The 22,080-nt window shown below is 41.4% G+C and overlaps 1 protein-coding gene across 1 annotated transcript in view; it reads left to right on the top strand.

Moving 5' to 3' along the window:
* The first annotated feature begins 5,460 nt into the window (after nucleotides 1–5,460).
* LOC139538935 (G patch domain-containing protein 8-like) overlaps nucleotides 5,461–22,080 on the top strand; it is a 177,201-nt gene continuing 160,581 nt past the window's right edge. The window contains exon 1 of the mRNA XM_071341519.1: nucleotides 5,461–6,667. Coding sequence (XP_071197620.1) covers nucleotides 6,557–6,667 — 111 coding nt within the window. The 5' untranslated portion in view covers nucleotides 5,461–6,556. The remainder of the gene's footprint in view (nucleotides 6,668–22,080) is intronic.

Raw genomic sequence — 22,080 nt, 5'->3', positions numbered from 1 at the left:
ACATTAGGGTGAGAGTTAGGGCTATAGTTAGGGTAAGGGTTACATTAGGGCTATAGTTAGGGTAAGGGTTACATTAGGGTGAGAGTTAGGGCTATAGTTAGGGTAAAGGTTACATTAGGGCTATAGTTAGGGTAAATGTTACATTAGGGCTATAGTTAGGGTAAAGGTTACATTAGGGCTATAGTTAGGGTAAAGGTTACATTAGGGCTATAGTTAGGGTAAAGGTTACATTAGGGCTATAGTTAGGGTAACGGTTACATTAGGTCTATAGTTAGGGTAAGGGTTACATTAGGGTGAGAGTTAGGGCTATAGTTAGGGTAAGGGTTACATTAGGGTGAGAGTTAGGGCTATAGTTAGGGTAAGGGTTACATTAGGGTGAGAGTTAGGGCTATAGTTAGGGTAAGTCGCTCTGGATAAGAGCGTCTGCTAAATGACTTAAATGTAAATGTAAATGTAAAGGTTACATTAGGTCTATAGTTAGGGTAAGGGTTACATTAGGGCTATAGTTAGGTTAAGGGTTACATTAGGGCTATAGTTAGGGTAAGGGTTACATTAGGTCTATAGTTAGGGCTATAGTTAGGGTAAGGGTTCCATTAGGGTGAGAGTTAGGGTAAAGGTTACATTAGGGCTATAGTTAGGGTAAGGGTTACATTAGGGTGAGAGTTAGGGCTATAGTTAGGGTAAAGGTTACATTAGGGCTATAGTTAGGGTAAGGGTTACATTAGGGTGAGAGTTAGGGTAAGGGTTACATTAGGGTGAGAGTTAGGGTAAGGGTTACATTAGGGTGAGAGTTAGGGTAAGGGTTACATTAGGGTGAGAGTTAGGGTAAGGGTTACATTAGGGTGAGAGTTAGGGTAAGGGTTACATTAGGGTGAGAGTTAGGGTAAAGGTTACATTAGGGCTATAGTTAGGGTAAGGGTTACATTAGGGTGAGAGTTAGGGTAAGGGTTACATTAGGGTGAGAGTTAGGGTAAGGGTTACATTAGGGTGAGAGTTAGGGCTATAGTTAGGGTAAGGGTTACATTAGGGTGAGAGTTAGGGCTAGTAGATGTTAGTCTGTAGAGAATTTACAGACGGACTAGCCAAACAAAGTGTTACCGTAATATTTAGTAAAGCCTAATAGCTTTAATGGATTTATGCATCTTTCATTCAGATTTGGACATTTTCCTCTTGCAAAACATTGTAATCATCCCAGTCTGTGATTGGAATATGCTGTTGTACTGTGATCTACAGCCCAGGAGGCTGCTGAGAGGACGGCTCATAATAATGGCCCGAAACAGAGTGAATGGAATGTCACCAAACACCTGGAAACCATGTGTTTGATCTATTTCATACCATTCCACTGATTCCTCTTCAGGACTTTCCACTAGAACGTCCTCCCCAATTAAAGCGCCACCAACCGCCTGTGGTCTATACTTCCTCCTGAGACATGGGAGTGACCGTCTGATCTTCCTTCTAAACAGACACTGTGTGATGTAATAATCTGATCTTCCTTCTAAACAGACACTGTGTGATGTAATAATCTGATCTTCCTTCTAAACAGACACTGTGTGATGTAATATTCTGAATTTCTTCTAAACAGACACTGTGTGATGTAATAATCTGATCTTCCTTCTAAACAGACACTGTGTGATGTAATAATCTGATCTTCCTTCTAAACAGACACTGTGTGATGTAATAATCTGATCTTCCTTCTAAACAGACACTGTGTGATGTAATATTCTGAACTTCTTCTAAACAGACACTGTGTGATGTAATATTCTGATCTTCCTTCTAAACAGACACTGTGTGATGTAATAATCTGATCTTCCTTCTAAACAGACACTGTGTGATGTAATAATCTGATCTTCCTTCTAAACAGACACTGTGTGATGTAATATTCTGAACTTCTTCTAAACAGACACTGTGTGATGTAATATTCTGATCTTCCTTCTAAACAGACACTGTGTGATGTAATATTCTGAACTTCTTCTAAACAGACACTGTGTGATGTAATATTCTGAACTTCTTCTAAACAGACACTGTGTGATGTAATATTCTGATCTTCCTTCTAAACAGACACTGTGTGATGTAATAATCTGATCTTCCTTCTAAACAGACACTGTGTGATGTAATATTCTGAACTTCTTCTAAACAGACACTGTGTGATGTAATATTCTGATCTTCCTTCTAAACAGACACTGTGTGATGTAATATTCTGATCTTCCTTCTAAACAGACACTGTGTGATGTAATATTCTGATCTTCCTTCTAAACAGACACTGTGTGATGTAATAATCTGATCTTCCTTCTAAACAGACACTGTGTGATGTAATATTCTGATCTTCCTTCTAAACAGACACTGTGTGATGTAATATTCTGATCTTCCTTCTAAACAGACACTGTGTGATGTAATAATCTGATCTTCCTTCTAAACAGACACTGTGTGATGTAATATTCTGATCTTCCTTCTAAACAGACACTGTGTGATGTAATATTCTGATCTTCCTTCTAAACAGACACTGTGTGATGTAATAATCTGATCTTCCTTCTAAACAGACACTGTGTGATGTAATATTCTGATCTTCCTTCTAAACAGACACTGTGTGATGTAATAATCTGATCTTCCTTCTAAACAGACACTGTGTGATGTAATAATCTGATCTTCCTTCTAAACAGACACTGTGTGATGTAATATTCTGATCTTCCTTCTAAACAGACACTGTGTGATGTAATAATCTGATCTTCCTTCTAAACAGACACTGTGTGATGTAATAATCTGATCTTCCTTCTAAACAGACACTGTGTGATGTAATATTCTGAACTTCTTCTAAACAGACACTGTGTGATGTAATATTCTGATCTTCCTTCTAAACAGACACTGTGTGATGTAATAATCTGATCTTCCTTCTAAACAGACACTGTGTGATGTAATAATCTGATCTTCCTTCTAAACAGACACTGTGTGATGTAATATTCTGATCTTCCTTCTAAACAGACACTGTGTGATGTAATAATCTGATCTTCCTTCTAAACAGACACTGTGTGATGTAATATTCTGATCTTCCTTCTAAACAGACACTGTGTGATGTAATAATCTGATCTTCCTTCTAAACAGACACTGTGTGATGTAATAATCTGATCTTCCTTCTAAACAGACACTGTGTGATGTAATATTCTGATCTTCCTTCTAAACAGACACTGTGTGATGTAATAATCTGATCTTCCTTCTAAACAGACACTGTGTGATGTAATAATCTGATCTTCCTTCTAAACAGACACTGTGTGATGTAATATTCTGAACTTCTTCTAAACAGACACTGTGTGATGTAATATTCTGATCTTCCTTCTAAACAGACACTGTGTGATGTAATAATCTGATCTTCCTTCTAAACAGACACTGTGTGATGTAATATTCTGATCTTCCTTCTAAACAGACACTGTGTGATGTAATCATTTCATTTGTAGAGTGGGGAACAACAATGTATCAGAGAATTACTATTGGAAAAATGACACAGTGCCGTGGGTTCACACTGAGATAAAGCTAAAAACACCATACACAGCTTGTTTAGAATCTCCTACTGTTTATTAACATCATGTAGTATCTCCTACAGAATAATATACTAGAGGATATCCTACAGATTAACAATATAGAGAATCTCATTCAGATTTATATACTAGAGTATTTCCTACAGATTAACATAATATAGTTTCTCATTCAGATTAATATACTAGAGGATCTCCTACAGATTAACATAATATAGTATCTCCTACAGATTAACATAATAGACTATCTACTACAGATTAACATAATATAGAATCTCCGACTGATTAACATACTAGAGTATCTCCTACAGATGAACAAACTGGAGTATCTACTGCAGATTAACAATATAGAGAATCTCCGACTGATTAACATAATAGAGTATCTCCAAAAGATTAACATAATATAGTATTGGCTACAGATTAGCATAATGTAGTTTCTCTTACAGATTAACGTAATAGAGTATATCCTACAGATTAATAACATACTAGAGTGTCTCCAGCAGATTAATATAATATAGTATTGCATACAGATTAATATACTAGATAATCTCCTACAGATTAACATACTAGAGTATTGCATACAGATTAACACACTAGAGTATATGCTACATATTAAGAATACTATTGTATCTCAAACAGATTAACGTACTATAGATTCCCCTACAGATTAACATACTATAGTATCAAATTCAGATTAATATACTAGAAATTATCCTACAGATTAACATACTATAGAATCTCCTGCAGATTACCATACTAGAGTATCTCTACAGATTAACATCATATAGTATCTCCAACAGATTAGACACTAGAGTATCTCCTACAGATTAGACACTATAGTATATCCTACAGATTAGACACTAGAGTATCTCCTACAGATTAACATAATATAGTATCTCCTACAGATTAGACACTAGAGTATCTCCTACAGATTAACATAATATAGTATCTCCTACAGATTAGACACTAGAGTATCTCCTACAGATTAACATAATATAGTATCTCCTACAGATTAGACACTAGAGTATCTCCTACAGATTAACATAATATAGTATCTCCTACAGATTAGACACCAGAGTATCTCCTACAGATTCATTTAAAAGAGACTCTCATATAGATTAACATATTAATGCATCTCCGACAGATTAACATACTACAGTTTCTCCTGCAGATTAACATAATAGAGTATCACGTACAGATTAACATACTAGAGATTATCCTACAGATTAACATACTAGAGAATATCCTACAGATTAACATACTACAGTATCTCCTACATATTAACATAGTATAGTATCTCCTGCAGATTAACATAATAGAGTATCTCATACAGGTTAATATAATCAAAGATGGACGACAGTATAGGTAACAAATATCCTCAGAAGCATTTGTGCATTCCTGAGCAAGGAGCATCAGTCCTCCTTTCTGCCTGCTTCTCCACGCCTACTGCTTCAGCTTCTTACAGCCAAATTAGAGAGAGAGAGAGGGAGAGGGAGGTGAGGGAGTGAGAGATGTGGAGGGAGGGAGGGGGAGAAGGAGAGGGAGGGGGATAGGGAGAGGGAGAAGGAGAGGGAGTGAGAGATGGGGAGGGAGGGAGGGGGAGAGGGAGAGGGAGGGGGGAGGGAGAGGGAGGGAGGGGGAGAAGGGGAGGGAGTGAGAGATGGGGAGGGAGGGAGGGAGTGAGGAGGGGAGAGTGGGTGTCTGTGTGTGTGTGTGTGTGTGTGTGTGTGTGTGTGTGTGTGTGTGTGTGTGTGTGTGTGTGTGTGTGTGTGCGCGTGTGTGTGCATGTGTTCGTTTGTGTGCGTGTGTGCATGTGTGCATGTGTGTGTGCGTGTGTGTGTGTGCATGTGTGTGTGCGTGTGTGTGTGTGTGCATGTGCGTGTGTGTGTGTGTGTGCTTGAGGAAAGCAGTGTGATGCACGGCAAGAGAGAGGGAGAGATACTGCTGAATCCTGGTTGGCTGGGGAGCAGTGGCTGACTCAGTGGATCTAGAGATAGACAGAGAGAGTGTGAGAGAGAGTGAGCGAGAAAGAGAGAGAGACAGACAGACACACAGGGAGAGAAACAGAGAGCCCTTTCCTCGACCAGTGGCTCTCTTTCATTGGCTCGGTGCACTGGACCGGCAAACAGGAAACACTACAACACCATGCCTGTTTCTGTCGCTACATCAAGTCTCTACCACTACCGCTGCTACTACCTAGCAGCATCTTCACTAGAACCAGCCAGCACTCAGACAGAGGATCAGAGAGAGAGCGGGAAGCCCACTGAAGACAGGCTCAGCGGAGTAAAGAAACAGAGACTGAGGCTGGACCAGGGCTACGGAGCTACAGACTGAAGCCAAGCAGCTGCTGATTTTCTGTTCTCCCTGCTGCTGGAGCTCCATGCGAGAGGAGAAAAGTGGAGCGGCGGGATAGAGAGAACTGCTGTTGAGAGTCTGGAAGAGCTGGAAGACGGAAACCAAGCCCACATAGCAACACAGCTCTGAAGTGGCTCAAGAGAGACTGACTCTCAAGTGGCTCAAGTGAGACTGACTCTCAAGTGGCTCAAGAGAGACTGACTCTCAAGTGGCTCAAGAGAGACTGACTCTCAAGTGGCTCAAGAGGGACTGACTCTCAAGTGGCTCAAGAGAGACAGACTGACTGACTGCTCCAGTGATGCTCAAGTCCACGTTGTGATGCTCCAAGACTCTTGTCTTCACTGCCACGAGGAAGGCTTCTCTCAACACACCTGGCTGAAGGACTGACCCTAGGGTTGTGACCAGAGCAGTGGCTCATACTGACAACACACAGCAGGACTTAAAAAGGACTTTCCGATACCGGTCTTCTCGACCTGAACCTGTAGAATTCTCTTGACGTCTGACTGTCAGCGTATGGAACACTGAACGGTTCCCCCCGTTATTAAAAGGACTTTGGTTCAGGATCTGTAGCTCTACGGTCAGACTCTTGTAGATGTAAGACTTCCTTGTTTTACTTCTCTTGATTCTGACTGTTTGTGTGTGCGCTCAGTGGAAGACCCCCTTCCAGCTCGTTCCTCATGGCGTGCTATTACATCGTCATCAGTTCTACTCACCTCAGCAACGGCCACTTCAGGAACATCAAGGGAGTTTTCCGCGGCCCCCTCAGCAAGAATGGCAACAAGAACTTGGTAAGTACTCTACGTCTTAACTTTGTCTCGTGTTACTTTCTCCTTGTGTCTGAATGAGTATCTGGTACTTTCTCCTTTTGTCTGAATGAGTATCTGGTACTTTCTCCTTGTGTCTGAGTGAGTATCTGGTACTTTCTCCTTTTGTCTGAATGAGTATCTGGTACTTTCTCCTTTTGTCTGAATGAGTATCTGGTACTTTCTCCTTGTGTCTGAGTGAGTATCTGGTACTTTCTCCTTGTGTCTGAATGAGTATCTGGTACTTTCTCCTTTTGTCTGAATGAGTATCTGGTACTTTCTCCTTGTGTCTGAATGAGTATCTGGTACTTTCTCCTTTTGTCTGAATGAGTATCTGGTACTTTCTCCTTGTGTCTGAGTGAGTATCTGGTACTTTCTCCTTGTGTCTGAATGAGTATCTGGTACTTTCTCCTTTTGTCTGAATGAGTATCTGGTACTTTCTCCTTGTGTCTGAATGAGTATCTGGTACTTTCTCCTTGTGTCTGAATGAGTATCTGGTACTTTCTCCTTGTGTCTGAGTGAGTATCTGGTACTTTCTCCTTGTGTCTGAGTGAGTATCTGATGATTGTGTTCTCTGCTACACCAGGCTGGACGGAGGCATTTCAGAACTTGTAACTGTAGTATTTAATATTTATAATGATCCTCGGTTCCAAATATCACTAAAACTATGACATCACGACAAAACACAATAACATAACAGCCTACCTCATAAATAACGCAAAACATCAATATTATGTTATTCCTCTCTTATTACAGAGGACCAATATAATATCCACAATACCACAATGTGTGTGTGTGTGTGTGTGTAGAATGTGTGTGTTAGAGCATGTGTATGAGTATACGTGTGTTTGTGTGTTTGTGTGTGTGTGTGTGTGTGTGTGTATGTTTGTGTGTGTCTTCAAAAGTCAAGATGGAACATTGGAGGTAAAATTAACTATTTTGTCTGTGACACTGATCATTCTATACATAAGAACATTGGAACTAAATTAGCTCTTAGCTCTTAACTTTAGTTAGTTGGACATGGAAACAAACAGTAAGACTCTATCTTACTCTTTTTCGGGGGCCTTTGAATCTTTCTTAAAATGATATATATATTTCTGTAAATACACTACACTAGTGTGGGGTTGCATCAGTTTAGACTCTTTGCTATTCTCCACATTAAAAAAAAAGTTATTTCCTGACTGTTGACAGAACAGAACATAATGGGTAATGTGTCACAGATGGACATGTTCTGACCAGTGGCCGTGTCTAAATTCCTACCAGATGGATGGCGAGGATGCTGCTAATCTCTCTACACGCAGTCATAGTCCTTAATCATCCTTTTACCGTAGCTAGCGTTTTAGTCTGATGCCAAAACGAATCGTTCTGTTTGTCCAACCAGATTCTGGCCTTCTAGAACACACTATTAATTTCCTTCTGTTTGTCCAATCAGAGACTGGCATTCTAGAACACACTATTAATTTCCTTCTGTTTGTCCAATCAGAGACTGGCATTCTAGAACACACTATTAATTTCCTTCTGTTTGTCCAATCAGAGACTGGCATTCTAGAACACACTGTTAATTTCCTTCTGTTTATCCAATCAGAGACAAGCATTCTAGAACACACTATTAATCCTTCTGTTTGTCCAATCAGATTCTGGCCTTCTAGAACACACTATTAATTTCCTTCTGTTTGTCCAATCAGAGACTGGCATTCTAGAACAAACATATCAAATTCCACAATCAGAACTCAGAATCTGGGGCAACACAGTGGGGAAATTAGGGAAGAGGAGAACTATGTCTAGAGATACGCTTGGATAGATTTCCTGGCTATTAATTATGTAAACAAAAGTGTGATCTCACCATTGTTTGTCATATTTAGGAAGATCATCGCCCACACTAGATATTATCAGTGACGTTGCCCTGATTATTCACTACACACAGTAATCTAATTAAAATGCAAGAGTTCCTGAAAGGAAGAAATTCCTTCACTTTTTAAAGCTTTGAATATGAATATGAATATGCTACTGATGAAATTGCTTATGTTCTCCCTCAAAACATTAGTCTGCCGAGCAGAACAGAGCTTTCCTGACAGCCGACTCTCCCTCTTTAAAGAATCTGAAATGATTTGAGATAAAATATTGAAGCACTCTATTCTCACTTATGTAGTAGTCGCATGCAGCCTCCCACTTCCTCCTGCCTCCCGCTTCCTCCTGCCTCCCGCTTCCTCCCGCCTCCCGCTTCCTCCCGCCTCCCGCTTCCTCCTGCCTCCCGCTTCCTCCAGCCTCCCGCTTCCTCCTGCCTCCCGCTTCCTCCTGCCTTCCGCCTCATTCTGCCTCTCTCCTTATCCCTCCCTCCCTCCCTCCCTCCCTCCCTCCCTCCCTCCCTCCCTCCCTCCCTCCCTCCCTCCCTCCCTCCCTCCCTCCCTCTCTCCTGCCTCATTCCTCCTTCCTCTCTCCTCTTCTGTCCTTCCCACCTCCTCCTTCCTCTCTCCTCCTCCATCTCTCCACCATCTCTCCTCCTCCCTCTCGCCTCCATCCACTTGGTTCCCGCATCCTGTTTAAAAGAATTACATAGCCGGCGCGTCAGGTGGCACGGCACTGAGAAGGGAGCAGGCAGCAGCAGCAACATATTGTTTAAAGACAATAGGAAAGAATAGAGTTACTCCTCCGCTCCTCACTGTGGCCAGGACTGGCTGCTGTGGGCCATTACCCAGGCTCCAAACCCCCTCCACCCCTCACCGCTATCGCTTCACTCCATCGTTCACCGGGAGACCAGATGTCATTTAATCTAGAATTACTGAGGCCGAGAGCAGAGGAGGGGAGTGATGGGGGATGTCCCTTCCTGGCACCACACAGACAGACACTGTAAATATACCTCCCTGCTCTACTCTCTCTCACTCTCTCTCATTCTCGGGTCTCTCTCTCTCTCTCTCCCTCTCTCTCTCTCTGCTGTAAATCTGCTGCTGTGGCTCCAGAGTGTACACAATAACACAACCCGACACACTGCATGGGAATGTAACTCTTTGTAAGAGCTCTGCTTATCCCTCCGTTGGTGCAGTGCCATCTGGCTACAAACAGCATTGCACAGCGAGAGCAGCACTGAGCTGAGATTTCAGTCCAAAGAAAATGTGCGGCCATACAACAATTTGTTACAGCAGGTTTAGTGGTTCCAGCTACGGCATTAAGCGAGGAGGAGGAGAGGAGGAGAGAGAGGAGAGTAAGGAGAGGAGGAGAGGGGAGAAAAGAAGGATAGGAGGGGAGGCTTCCTTCACATTAAGCTTGGTAGACACCTACAGCAGAGAAAGAGAGAGAGAGAGAGAGAGAGAGAGAGAGAGAGAGAGAGAGAGAGAGAGAAAGACAGAGAAAGACAGAGAGAGAGAGAGAAAGAGAGAGACGAGAGAGACAAAGAGAGAGAGAGAGAGAGAGAGGGATAAATAACTAGAGAAAAAGAGGAGAGAGATAGAAAGACAAAGAGCGCGAGAGAGAGAGAGGAAGGCAGGGATGGAAGGGGGAAAGGAGAGAGGGGAGGCTCCTCCAGTGGTCATTATACTCCGGTGGACATGATGCTGCTGCTTGGTGGTAATGGAGAGCCTCTCCAAGAGAGACAGAGAACTGGAATTACAGGTACTTACTATGTGAGCAGCCGCTGGATTGCTGCTATGCCCGCCCACTCAGTATATCAACACGCATCACAGGGCACAGTACGGCTCGACAGAATAATCACCACATTAGAAACAAACAACAAATGAGAGGATTCAGCGAAAGCTCATGTGGCCAAGGTTCATCTTCAAGGATCAATTCTTCGAGGTTCAAATCTTCAATGTTCAATTCTTCAAGGTTCAATTCTTCAAGGTTCAATTCTTCAAGGTTCAATTCTTCAAGGTTCAATTCTTTAAGGTTCAATTCTTCAAGGTTCAATTCTTCAAGGTTCAATTCTTTAAGGTTAAATTCTTCAAGGTTCAATTCATCACGGTTCAAATCGTCGAGGTTCAATTCTTCGAGGTTCAATTCTTCGAGGTTCAAATCTTCGAGGTTTAATTCTTCAAGGTTTAATTCTTCAAGGTTCAATTCTTCGAGGTTCAATTCTTCAAGGTTTAATTCTTCAAGGTTTAATTCTTCAAGGTTCAATTCTTCAAGGTTCAATTCTTCAAGGTTCAATTCTTTCCGCTGGTGTTTTGATTTCTGTCCATAAATGAGTGCTGTCATTGTGGATTGTTGAATTAACTTAGGTCTGTAGGGCGTTTGAAGTGTAGCGCAGGATTTACGCTTTTATTTATTTTTTTACAAGTGAGTGCTCATCATTGTAGCCTTGGAGTTTAGCTCCACTGAAACCTGGAGGCATTTGAAGCCACGTAGGACCGATGTAAACGTACAGTATGGGTGCTGTCTGAAGTGGTGGAAAAAGTACCCAAAAGGACTCAAGTAAAAAAAAAAAAAAAAGTTACCCCAGTAAAATAAAACTTGAGTAAAAGTCTAAAAGAATTTGGTTTTAAATATACTTTTGTATCAAAAGTAAAAGTATAAGTTATTTAATATTCCTTGTATTATTCAAACCAGACGGCACAATTATCTTTTTCATTTTTTATTTACAGATAGCCAGGAGCACACTCCAACACTCAGACATTATTTACAAATGAAGCATTAGTGTTTAGTGAGTCCGCCAGATCAAAGGCAGTAGGGACGACCAGGGATGTTCTCTTGATAAGTGTGTGAATTTGACAATTTCCTGTCCTGGCCTGTCCTCTCCTGCTAAGCATTCAAAATGTAAGAAGTACTTTTGAGTGTCAGGGAAAATATATGGAGTAAAAACTTTCTTTAGAAATGTAGTGAAGTAAAAGTAAAAGTTGTCAAAAATATAAATAGTAAAGTACAGATATCTAAGTTGTACTTGAATAATGTATTTTTTTTTTACTTATGTACTGTACACCACTGGTTATCCTAATGTGATAGGGTGACATTTAAATGAAGTTCATCATTGAGGGCTTTTAGAGTTAAGTTAAATCTGGGTGCCTTTGAAACTTTGTAGTGCTGAACTGATGGTATGGATGTTAGATTGAGTTGCTGTTAACTCTGTCCGGCTGTGAAGTAGAGAGAAAAAGAAAAAACCTCATCCCTAGAGAAACCTCATCCCTAGAGAAACCTCAACCCTAGAGAGATGTCATCCCTAGAGAGATGTCATCCCTAGAGAGATGTCATCCCTAGACAAACCTCATCACTAGAGAGATGTGATCCCTAGAGAGATGTCATCCCTAGAGAAACCTCATCCCTAGAGAGATGTCATCCCTAGAGAAACCTCATCCCTAGAGAAACCTCATCCCTAGAGAAACCTCATCCCTAGACAGACCTCATCTCTAGAGAGATGTCATCCCTAGAGAGACCTCATCCCTAGAGAGATGTCATCCCTAGAGAGACCTCATCCCTAGAGAGATGTCATCCCTAGAGAGATGTCATCCCTAGAGAAACCTCATCACTAGAGAAACCTCATCCCTAGAGAAACCTCATCCCTAGAGAAACCTCATCCCTAGAGAAACCTCATCCCTAGAGAAACCTCATCCCTAGAGAGATGTCATCCCTAGAGAGATGTCATCCCTAGAGAAACCTCATCCCTAGAGAAACCTCATCCATAGAGAGACCTCATCCCTAGAGAAACCTCATCCCTAGAGAGATATCATCCCTAGAGAGATGTAATCCCTAGAGAAACCTCATCCCTAGACAAACCTCATCTCTAGAGAAACCTCATCCCTAGAGAAACCTCATCCCTAGAGAAACCTCATCCCTAGAGAGATGTCATCCCTAGAGAGATGTCATCCCTAGAGAAACCTCATCCCTAGAGAGACCTCATCCCTGGAGAGATGTCATCCCTAGAGAAACCTCATCCCTAGAGAAACCTCATCCCTAGAGAAACCTCATCCCTAGAGAATCCTCATCCCTAGAGAAACCTCATCCCTAGAGAGATGTCATCCCTAGAGAGACCTCATCCCTAGAGAAACCTCATCCCTAGAGAGACCTCATCCCTAGAGAGACCTCATCACTAGAGAGATGTCATCCCTAGAGAGATGTCATCCCTAGAGAAACCTCATCACTAGAGAAACCTCATCCCTAGAGAGACCTCATCCCTAGAGAAACCTCATCCCTAGAGAGATGTCATCCCTAGAGAAACCTCATCCCTAGAGAAACCTCATCCCTATAGAAACCTCATCCCTAGAGAGACCTCATCCCTAGAGAAACCTCATCCCTAGAGAGATGTCATCCCTAGAGAAACCTCATCCCTAGAGAAACCTCATCCCTAGAGAGATGTCATCCCTATAGAAACCTCATCCCTAGAGAGACCTCATCCCTAGAGAGATGTCATCCCTAGAGAAACTTCATCCCTAGACAGACCTCATCTCTAGAGAAACCTCATCCCTAGAGAAACCTCATCCCTAGAGAAACCTCATCTCTAGAGAAACCTCATCCCTAGAGAAACTTCATCCCTAGACAAACCTCATCCCTAAAGAGATGTCATCCCTAGAGAGATGTCATCCCTAGAGAGATGTCATCCCTAGAGAAACCTCATCCCTAGAGAAACCTCATCCCTAGAGAAACCTCATCACTAGAGAGATGTCATCCATAGAGATATGTCATCCCTAGAGAGATGCCATCCCTAGAGAAACATCATCCCTAGACAAACCTCATCACTAGAGATATGTCATCCCTAGAGAAACTTCATCCCTTGACAAACCTCATCACTAGAGATATGTCATCCCTAGAGAAACTTCATCCCTAGACAAACCTCATCCATAGAGATATGTCATCCCTAGAGAGATGTCATCCCTAGAGAAACCTCATCCCTAGAGAAACCTCATCACTAGAGAAACCTCATCACTAGAGATATGTCATCCATAGAGATATGTCATCCCTAGAGAGATGTCATCCCTAGAGAAACCTCATCCCTAGAGAAACCTCATCTCTAGAGAAACCTCATCCCTAGAGAAACCTCATCACTAGAGAGATGTCATCCCTAGAGAGAAGTCATCCCTAGAGAAACCTCATCCCTAGAGAAACCTCATCCCTAGAGAGATGTCATCCCTAGAGAAACCTCATCCCTAGAGAGATATCATCCCTAGAGAAACCTCATCCCTAGACAAACCTCATCCCTAGAGAGATGTCATCCCTAGAGAAACCTCATCCCTAGACAAACCTCATCCCTAGACAAACCTCATCACTAGAGAAACCTCATCACTAGAGAGATGTCATCCCTAGAGAGATATCATCACTAGAGAAACCTCATCTCTAGAGAAACCTCATCCCTAGAGAGATGTCATCCCTAGAGAAACCTCATCCCTAGACAAACCTCATCCCTAGACAAACCTCATCTCTAGAGAAACCTCATCCCTAGAGAAACCTCATCACTAGAGAGATGTCATCCCTAGAGAGAAGTCATCCCTAGAGAGAAGTCATCCCTAGAGAGACCTCATCCCTAGAGAGATGTCATCACTAGAGAGATGTCATCCCTAGAGAAACCTCATCCCTAGACAAACCTCATCCCTAGAGAGATGTCATCCCTAGAGAAACCTCATCCCTAGAGAGATGTCATCCCTAGAGAAACCTCATCCCTAGAGAGATGTCATCCCTAGAGAGATGTCATCCCTAGACAAACCTCATCCCTAGAGAAACCTCATCCCTAGAGAAACCTCATCACTAGAGAGATGTCATCCCTAGAGAGAAGTCATCCCTAGAGAGAAGTCATCCCTAGACAAACCTCATCCATAGAGAAACCTCATCCCTAGAGAGATGTCATCCCAAAAGTCCAAACAGTAGGACTACAGCTTCTATCATATGGCTTAACAGCTGGTGGTTTAACACAAGAACGAGAGTAAACAGTTAGACTTCTATCATATGGCTTAACAGCTGGTGGTTTAACACAAGAGAGAGAGTAAACAGTTAGACTTCTATCATATGGTGTAATAACTGGTGGTTTAACACAAGAGAGAGTGTAAAGACTGAGGCTCTTCTCATCCCTTTCTAAGTTCCAACTTTAGCACTAGTTACATTATATAGATGTCATTCCAAAGAGTAGGACTAGTATCAAATCCCTTACAACTAGTGGTTTTACAAAAGAGAGAAGCGACGCTGTAGTCATCCCACTTTAATTCCCTCTACACTCATCACTCTGGATCTTCGGCAACATGTAGGATATACTGGCCTGTGCTGCAGAGAATATATACACATTTAGCTTTATATATAATTACAGTGACATCAGAAGTATTCACAACCTTTGACTTTTTCCACCTTCTGTTGTGTTAACAGCCTGAATTTAAAATGGATTAGATCGAGATTTTGTGTCACTGGCCTAAACAAAAGAAACATCGTATCAAAGTGGAATATGTTTTGTTGTTGACATTTTTACAAATTAAGAAAACATGAAAAGCTTAAATTGTCTTGAATCAACCCCTTTGGTTATGGCAAGCCTAAATAAGTGAATGACTAAATATCTGCTTAACAAGTGTCACGACGTCTGGAGTGGTGGGTGCGGAGTCAAACGCAGAGAGCAGAGGATACTGGGGAAACCAGAATTTATTTCGGTTTCCAAAGCTAACGCAAAACAACAGGCAAAATAAATACAAAAATTGTCCAACCCAACACAGGGCACAAACGGACAGGAACACTACACGCACAACCTGACTGACAGAAAACAAGCCCGCACAAAAACAGGTGGGCCTAACAGGCTTAAATAGTCCTGAATCAAAACTAAACGAGAGACAGGTGCAACCAATAAGACATAACAAACAGAAAAGGAAAAAGGGATCGGTGGCGGCTAGTAGACCGGCCACGACGACCGCCGAGCGCCGCCCGAACAGGCAGGGGAGCCACCTTCGGTGGGAGTCGTGACAACAAGTCACATAACAAGTTGCATGGACTCATTTTTTTGCGCAATAAAAGTTTTTAACATTATTTTCTGTACTCTCTGTACCCCACACATACAACTATCTGCAAGGTCCCTCAGTCGAGCAGTGAGTTTTAAACACAGATTCAACCACAAAGACCAGGGAGGTTTTTGAAAGGGCACCGATTGGTGGATGGATAAAAATAAATAAAAGCAGACATTGAATATTCCTTTGAGAACGTTGAAGTTATTAATGACTCTTTGGATGGTGTATCAATACACTATAACGATCGTCTTCGGGAGAAAGAGAAAGAGAGGAGGACCAAAGCGCAGCGTGGTAAGTGTTCATGTCTTTAATAAAATCCAAAAACTGAACACAGGAACAAAAACAATAAACGATGTGATCAAACGAAACAGTACCGTGTGGCGACAAACACTGACACGGAAACAAACACCCACAAACCAAAAGACAAAACAGGTTACCTAAATATGGTTCCCAATCAGGGTCAACGATTGATAGCTGCCTCTGATTGAGAACCATATCAGGCCAAACACAGAAAACCAACACAGAAATAGAAAACATAGATTACCCACCCAACTCACGCCCTGACCAACTAAAACAAAAGACAAAACAAAGGAAGGTCAGAACGTGACATACACCCAGTCACTTCAAAGACACAGGCATCCTTCCTAACTCAGTTGCCGGAGAGGAAGGAAATCACTCAGATATTTAAAACATTTTTTTACCTTTATTTAACTAGGCAAGTCAGTTAAGAACAAATTCTTATTTTCAATGACGGCCTAGGTACAGTGGGGTTAACTGCCTTGTTCAGAGGCAGAACAACAGATTTTTACCTTGTCAACTCAGGGATTCAATCTTGCAACCTTTCGGTTACTAGTCCAACGCTCTAGGCTACCCTGCCACCCCTGGATCAACAACCACGAGGCCAATGGTGACATTAAAACTGTTACAGAGTTGAATGGGTGTGATAGGAGACATCTGATGATGGATCAACACCTTAGTAATTACTCCATTATACTAACATAAATGACAAATTGAAAAGAAGGAAGTCTGTATAGAATAAAACATATTTCAAAACATGCATCCTGTTTGAAATAGGGCACTAAAATCATACTGCCAAAAATGTGGTAAAGAAATGCACTTTTTGTCCTGAATATGAAGTGTTATGTTTAGGGCAAATCCAACACAACACATCACTGAGTACCACTCTTCATATTGTCAAGCACGATGGTGGCTGCATCATGTTATGGGTATGCTTGTCATTGGCAAGGACTGGGGAGTTTATTAGGATAAAAAAATACAGAATAGAGCTAAGCACAGGCAAAATCCTACAGGAAAACCTGGTTCAGTATGCTTTCCACCAGACACTGGGAGACAAATTCACGTTTCAGCAAGACAATAACCGAAAACACAAATCTACACTGGAGTTGTTTACCAAGATGACATTGAATGTTCCTGAGTGGCCTAGTTACCGTTTTGATGTAAATCAGCTTGTCTATGGCAAGACTTGAAAATTACTATCTAGCAATGATCAGCAACCACCTTTACAGAGCTGGATTTTTTTTTTTTTTTTAAAGAATAATGTCAAGTATTGTACTAGCCAGGTGTGCAAAGCTCTTAGAGACTTACCCAGAAAAACTCACAGCTGTAATCACAGCTAAAGGTGATTCTAACATGTATTGACACAGGGGGTTGAATACTTTAAGTCAATGAGATATTTTCTGAATTTCATTTTCCATTTCCTTTTCTAAAAACATGTTTTCACTTTGTCATTATGGGGTATTGTGTGTAGATGGGTGAGGAAAAATTATATTTAATACATTTTAAATTCAGGCTGTAAAATGTGGATTAAGTCAAGTGGTATGAATACTTTCCGAAGGCTCTGTATTAACGGCGCAGATGGCTTATAAGGGACCCCCCCAATATTCCAGATGGCTATTTTGTCCCCCCCCATATTTTCACAGGAGCTCAGCGATTTAATTTATTTTATAATTATTGTATTTGTATCCCTTTGTTCTGTATATTGTGCTGTCAGGGAAAAAAAGGTAAAATAATCAAGTTACTGTTTTATCGCTCTGTGGTGCTCCGTTGCGTTCGGTGCTGTCTGTAGTGTATTTTTTATTTGTAATTATTATGGATCCCCATTAGCTGCTGCCAAGACTCTTCCTGGGGTCCAGCAAAATTAACACATTCATAACAGATTTCACAACACACTAAGTGTGTGCCCTCAGGCCCCTACTCCACCGTGTGTATAGTCCATATGCTATTATGTGTGTATGCGTGTGTGTGTGTGTGTGTGTGTGTGTGTGTGTGTGTGTGTGTGTGTGTGTGTGTGTGTGTGTGTGTGTGTGTGTGTGTGTGTGTGTGTGTGTGTGTGTGTGTGTGTGTGTGTGTGTGCCAATGTTTGTGTTGCTTCACAGTCTCCGCTGTTCCATAAGGTGTATTTTTATCTGTTTTTTTAAATCTGATTCTACTGCTGCATCAGTTACCTGATGTGGAATAGAGTTCCATGTAGTCATGGCTCTATGAAGTACTGTGCACCTCCCATAGTCTGTTCTGGACTTGGGGATTGTGAAGAGACCTCTTGTGGCATGTCTTGTGGGGTATGCATAGGTCTCTGAGCTGTGTGCTAATCGTTTAAGCAGACACCTCAATGCTTTCAACATGTCAATACCTCTCATAAGTACAAGTAGTGATGAAGTCAATCTCTCCTCCACTTTGAGCCTTTAGAGATTAACATGCATATTATTAATATTAGGTCTCTGTGTACATCCAAGGGCCAGCTGTGCTGCCCTGTTCTGAGCCAATTGCAATTTTCCTTAGTCCCTCTTAGTGGCACCTGACCACATGACTGAAAAGTAGTCCAGGTGTGACAAAACTAGGGCCTGTAGGACCTGCCTTGTTGATAGTGTTGTTAAGAAGGTAGAAACTAGGGCCTGTAGGACCTGCCTTGTTGATAGTGCTGTTAAGAAGGCAGAGCAGCGCTTTATTATGGACAGACTTCTCCTCATGTTAGCTACTGTTGTATCAATATATTTTGACCATGATAGTTTATAATCCAGGGTTACTCCAAGCAGTTTAGTCACCTCAATTTAATCAATTTCCACAATATTTATTACAAGATTTGGTTGAGGTTTAGGGTTTAGTGAATGATTTGTCCCAAATACAATGCTTTTACTTTTGAAAAATATATTTAGGACTAGATTATTCCTTGCCACCTATTCTGAAACTAACTGCAGCTCTTTGTTATGTGTTGGAGTCATTTCAGTCGCTGAAATAGTGTCACGTTCTGACCCTTGTTCTTTTGTAATTTCTTTGTTTTAGTGTTGGTCAGGATGTCAGTTGGGTGGGTTCTATGTTTTCTGTTTCTATGTGGGGTTTTCGTTTGGCCTGATATGGTTCTCAATCAGAGGCAGGTGTTTGTCATTGTCTCTGATTGGGAGCCATATTTAGGTAGCCTGTTTTCTGTTGGGGTTGGGGGTGTTTGTTTCCGTGTGAGTGTTTGTTGCCACACGGTACTGTTTCGGTTTCGTTCATGTTCACATTTATTGTTTTGTATTTCATAGTGTTCAGTTTATGTTTTAAAATAAACTTTATGGACACTTACCACGCTGCGCATTGGTCTTCCGATCCTTCAAACTTCTCCTCCTCAGATGAGGAGGAGGACAGCCGTTATAAATAGCTGACATCTATAGTGTTGAGTAATCCGCATACAGAGACACACTGGCTTTACTCAATCTAGTTTCAACAGCTCAGAGTGCCCTTAATAATGCCATTGAAATCCACATGGACTACGATAGAATCAATGTCTATGTCCTGGTGTAGTACATTCAGGAGCAGCTCATTAATGTTATTTACTCGAGCTCCGGGATAGGACACTGTTTTTGAACCAGGAAAAGTCACCTATCTTACCATGGAGCTTCCCAAAATCATGGCTGGCGAGAAGGACGAGGAAATCCACACCACTCGATCCAGAGCAGGGATGGAATATTGCCGATGTCGACTTAGGATGTCGAGTAGGAGTAGGCACAGTGGCCGCAGACCTTGCTACCCAACGAAGGTGCAGGAACATCAGGCGATGTAACTATTTGTTGTTTGTATCTGCTCCTGGCTTTTCGTTGGGAGTGTAGTCTGCTTTGTGGGAGGCCACTGACTTCGGCTTCCACGGCTCGTGACATGGGATCATCGTTGACTGCCATGCTCCTCTTGCTGTGCTTCTTCGACTCCGCTATCAGATGAAGGAGGAGAGGCAGGAGATGGCTCCCCTGATGAACGAACTCCGAGCAACACCGGCCAGTCGGATAACGACAAACAATAAGGCGGAGATGCATCCAACAAGCGCGAACGCGGTCCTGCCACCGGCGTATAAAAGGTAAACATTCCACTCTGCGTTTTCCCCAGTCTCTTACGTACGCTGGCGACTTGCTTGATCAAGGAAGCCACCTCAAGCCTATAATCCTCAGCAAGCAAACAATTGCTGCATTGGAACTCTCAGTGATCCATTTTGTACCCAAACAGTAGGAGATACAGTGCTGGAACCGTTCATTTACCTCTCCAGACGAAGAGGGCTCCATTGGAAAACTCATCTGGGACTAACTTCTTTAGCTTGATGGCCCTTTTCTTGTTCCCCTTGTTCTTGTTCCCCTTTTCTTGTTCCCCTTGTTTCTCTGGTGCACGCACCACTCACCATACCTGTAACTGCGTACCCTGTAACCTGACTGTAACGCTCGTCTTCCTCCTCGTCTGAAGAGGAGCATGGATCGGACCAAAACGCAGCGTGGGTTGAATACATATATTTTTATTAAAGCAACGAAGACGAAAAACACACTTGACAAAATACAAAACAAATAAACGACGTGAACAAACAAACGAACGAAAACAGTACCGTGTGGCGCACAAACACAGACACGGCAACAATCACCCACAAACAAACAGTGTGAACAGCCTACCTTAATATGGTTCTCAATCAGAGGAAACGTAAAACACCTGCCCCTGATTGAGAACCATATCAGGCTAGTTGACAACCCAACATAGAAACACATAACACAGAATGCCCACCCAGCTCACGTCCTGACCAACTAAACACATACTAAACAAAGGAAATAAGGTCAGGAACGTGACACTGACACTTGCGCCAGGAGTGTTGTTGTATTTAGCTAGCTAGTTAAGTCAAGGCTCCTACCAACATCGAACTGAGGTGAATAACAAAAAATCCAACAATGTGAATTACAAGTTTAATATTTAGAAAATATTTACTATTTACCCTCCCTCACACATCGTGGAAAATTCCCAATGTAATTTGATATGTTTGCCATCCGGGAGCTAACTAGCTAATGTTAGCTGTTTAGCCAGTGCGTAGAATTGAGAAGGAGACGTCACCGAGAAATCATAGAATGTTGATGTACAACTATAGAATTTAAAATAATAGAATGTTGATGTACAACTATAGAATTTAGAATAATATAATGTTGATGTACAACTATAGAATTTAGAATAATATAATGTTGATGTACAACTATAGAATTTAGAATCATAGAATGTTGATGTACAACTATAGAATTTAGAATCATAGAATGTTGATGTACAACTATAGAATTTAGAATAATAGAATGTTGATGTACAACTATAGAATTTAGAATCATAGAATGTTGATGTACAACTATAGAATTTAGAATCATAGAATGTTGATGTACAACTATAGAATTTAGAATAATAGAATGTTGATGTACAACTATAGAATTTAGAATAATAGAATGTTGATGTACAACTATAGAATTTAGAATAATAGAATGTTGATGTACAACTATAGAATTTAGAATCATAGAATGTTGATGTACAACTATAGAATTTAGAATAATAGAATGTTGATGTACAACTATAGAATTTAGAATAATAGAATGTTGATGTACAACTATAGAATTTAGAATAATAGAATGTTGATGTACAACTATAGAATTTAGAATAATAGAATGTTGATGTACAACTATAGAATTTAGAATAATAGAATGTTGATGTACAACTATAGAATTTAGAATATTAGAATGTTGATGTACAACTATAGAATTTAGAATGTACGCATTTTTTATTTTTATTTTTATTTCACCTTTATTTAACCAGGTAGGCTAGTTGAGAACAAGTTCTCATTTGCAACTGCGACCTGGCCAAATGCATTACAAATGCATCAGCGATACTTCTTGACATGAGTCTTGCGTTAACTAACTAGTCAGTTAGCTTATCTAAAGCTAGCTAGGGGGGATACCTAGTAGGTTAAACAACCCAATGACTTCAACCAAAATGTGTCTTCCACATTTAACCCGAAACCCTCTGAATTGGAGAGGTGCAGGGGGGCTGCCTTTATCGATGTCCACATCATAGGCGGCCGGGGAACAGTTGTTGTCGGGGGTTAACTACATTGCTCAATTGCAGAACGGCAGAATCTTCCACCTTGCCAGCTCGGGATTCAAATTAGCTACCTTTCAGTTCCTGGCCTACCGCTCTTAACTAGGCTACCTGCGGCATCAGCGCAGT

Source organism: Salvelinus alpinus, chromosome 14, assembly GCF_045679555.1.
Source record: "Salvelinus alpinus chromosome 14, SLU_Salpinus.1, whole genome shotgun sequence".
NCBI lineage: Eukaryota > Metazoa > Chordata > Actinopteri > Salmoniformes > Salmonidae > Salvelinus > Salvelinus alpinus.
The sequence above is the reverse complement of the archived record's forward strand: the minus strand, read 5'-3'. Positions and strand labels throughout refer to the sequence as shown.